General features: G+C 39.1%; 1 protein-coding gene across 1 annotated transcript; it reads left to right on the forward strand.

Moving 5' to 3' along the window:
• Positions 1-1,407: 1,407 nt before the first annotated feature.
• Positions 1,408-2,408, forward strand: LOC133251808 (olfactory receptor 7A17-like). The gene has a single exon (XM_061424595.1). The coding sequence runs from the start codon at positions 1,467-1,469 to the stop codon at positions 2,406-2,408; it is 942 nt and encodes a 313-aa protein (XP_061280579.1). The 5' UTR covers positions 1,408-1,466.
• The last annotated feature ends 860 nt before the right edge of the window (positions 2,409-3,268 follow it).

Below are 3,268 nucleotides of genomic sequence, written 5' to 3' on the forward strand. Positions count from 1 at the left end.
AGGACAAGGCAACCACCAAGGAATGTGACCCACAGGTAGACCTTATTTTCCTCCACAGGACTTTTCATTTCCTCAGTTTTTTGAACTACCTTTTTTTTTTTTTTTAAATGCATGCATGCTTCATCAATTGCTTCAGTCATGTCCAATGCTTTGCGAGTCCATGGACTGTAGTCCACCAGGCTCCTCAGTCCATGGGATTCTCCAGGCAAAAATACTGGAGTGGGATCTTCCCAATCCAGGGATTAAACCTGTGTCTCTTGCATCTCCTGCACTTCAGGGGGATTATTTACTGCTGAACCACAGGGGAAGCCCAATACAGGGCACAAAGTAGTCACATTTAAATGGAATACAGTCCATAGGAAGTTTACCATCTAGAACTTGGGTACTATTTCTACATTTTCTTGGGCAAAAATAATATAGTGTTGATGACTTTCTTTCATCACTGCTTTCATAATTATTGTAGCCCAAAGTGAAAAGAGCCAGAGTTACAAGCCCAGTAAGAAATGATATGTGTGTGTGTGTGTGTGTTTGTGTGTGTCTTGTGTGTGTGTGTGTTGTGGGGAATGAGCAGTTCTCTGGAAAGTGATTCTTAAATTATCCACTCCAAAATGTTACCCTTAAAACACAGACACAATAATGTCAACCAGAAGATGCAAATAAAGGAATCAATTCATTTTAATTCATAGGAATCAAAACAAATGTAAAAATGTGAAAGTAACAACATGTGGATGAAGGACTTCTTGTGTCTTGAAGGTTCAGCTGTAGCAGGAAAACCTTGTTCCTTAGCATCCTCTGATACCATTTCTCCTCACACTCACTGTTGTTTGTTCTCCTTGACACTTTTGCTGCTTTTTAAGTCTTGAATATTTGAAACAAACCCTGCCCTCAGGTACTTTGCAGACTCTTTTCTCAATAGGGCACACTGGTCCCCCAGGTAAACTGATGTCTCTGCTTTGTCTTGCTTCAGGTCTCTGTTCAAATGTTTCTGGTTGTTGTTGTTGTTGTTTTTGCATATCTTCCTGAACTCTCAGTAAAATGTACCATACATGCATGGTAATTTATACCTGCCTTTTCCCCCCCATATCATCTGTCACGACATGAGATGACATATATATATATATTTTTTTTCATTTGCTATCTCATATTCTTTCTTCATCATTGCATTGTTTGAAGTTTTGTTCTCAGCATCTCACACATTTAGCCTAGAAGATGGTTGATACTCAACATGAATTTCTAGAATATATGAAAGACATTTGCTTTAAAACTAATCATGACCTCTTGGGGAAAAGGTTGAGTGTTAGGAATTTCTAATCACAGATGACACAGTAGATTACTTAAAGATGATTAAATATTGTAATTCATAGCATTTTACTGTGTTAATGTGCACACATGTAGAAATTAATCATGCTATATTTTTCTTCGCTAGTAGTTATCACCACCACGTGGTACAAGGAAATGATACAGGAATGGCACAGTTTATTCTTCTGGGATTATCAGAGAAACTAGAACTGCAGCCTCTCATATTTGGACTTTTCCTCTCCACGTTCCTGATCACTATGTTTGGGAATCTGCTCATCATTCTTGCCACCGTCTCAGACTCCCACCTGCACACCCCCATGTACTTCTTCCTCTCCAACCTGTCCTTTGTAGACATCTGTTCCATCTCCACCACCATCCCAAAGATGCTGGTGAACATACAGACACAGAGCAAAGCCATTTCCTATGGAGGCTGCATCACCCAGATGCATTTTCACATACTATTCGTAGAGCTGGAGAACTTAATTCTAACTGTCATGTCCTATGACCGCTTCATAGCCATCTGTGACCCCCTGCATTACACAGTCATCATGAGCCCTATTCTCTGTGGACTGATGGTGCTCCTGTCCTGGATGATGAGTGCCCTGAATTCCTTGGTACAAAGCTTACTGGTACTGAGACTGTATTTCTGTACAGTCTTGGAAATCCCCCACTTTTTCTGTGACTTGAAAGAAGTACTCCGACTTGCCTGTTCTGACATCGTTCTTAATAATGTTGTGATATATTTTGCAATTGGGCTCTTTGGTGCTGTCCCTCTGGCTGGTATATGTTACTCATACTCTAGGATAGTTTCCTCTATATGTAGAATCTCATCAGCTGAGGGGAAGTATAAAGCATTTTCCACCTGTGCATCTCACCTCTCTGTTGCTTCCTTATTTTATTGTACGGGTTTAGGATTGTATCTTAGCTCTACTGCAACCCACAGCTCACACTCAAGTGCAATAGCCTCGGTGATGTACATTGTGGTCACCCCCATGCTGAACCCTTTCATCTACAGTCTGAGAAATAAAGACATAAAGAGGGCTCTGAGAAGATTCTTTGGAGTGGCAGCTATGAAAGGGCCATTTGTCCTGGGGTTGAGGAAGTGCTGATAATTGCAGTGCTCAAAGCATTAGAGTCAGAAATTGTGATTCTTGATCAGATTGTGGAAAGAGCACTTGTTCCTTTTATGTATTGCCTGGTTTTTTGCACTCTTTGATATAAGTAACTTGATTAAGCTTTCTTAATAGGTGATGCATGGACAATTTTCCATTTTTTCTATTTTTCTACTTTCCCTAAATTTTTACCAAACATGGGTAAGAAATATTTGGAAACTTGCATTTCTTTGGTAGGAAAAATTGGATTTATTAAGGCCTTTGTCTTAAGAAACATCCATCTTCTCAAGTATTTTTTAAAAAAAGTCTTCTTTACTCATGAGGAAAAAACGCCTTTGGCAGCTAAAGTAACTTATAGAATTCAACTGCAGAGTAAAGTCCGAAACCAATGTTTTTATTTTGGCTCTGTAATTTTTCTGTATCACCAGTTTAACTGTCCTTCCTGATAATATCGACTTTATTCATGCTACTGAGTTTTAGAACTGGTCTTTTGGTGTCATACAATTATTCAGCCTGTGTCCCCAATATCTACCACGTGTTGCTGCTATTGTTGTTTAGTCGCTAAATCGTGTTTGCCTCTTTTGCAATCCCATGAACTGTAGCCTGTCGGGCTTCTCTGTCCATGGGATTTTCCAGACAAGAATACTGGAGTATCCTTCTTGAGCCTCCCTCCCACACCATACTACTCCTCTAGGTTGTCACAGAGCATCAAGTTGAGCTCCCTGTGTTATTCTTTTTTGGCTAAAAAAAATTCTGTGCTGTCTACAATTATGGCATATATATTTAATTATGGCATGTATAATTATGACATATATATCTCTATTGCATATAAGTTAAATAAGTTAAATAAGACAATA

The sequence above is a fragment of the Bos javanicus genome, chromosome 7 (assembly GCF_032452875.1).
Source record: "Bos javanicus breed banteng chromosome 7, ARS-OSU_banteng_1.0, whole genome shotgun sequence".
In the NCBI taxonomy this organism is placed as follows: Eukaryota; Metazoa; Chordata; class Mammalia; order Artiodactyla; family Bovidae; genus Bos; species Bos javanicus.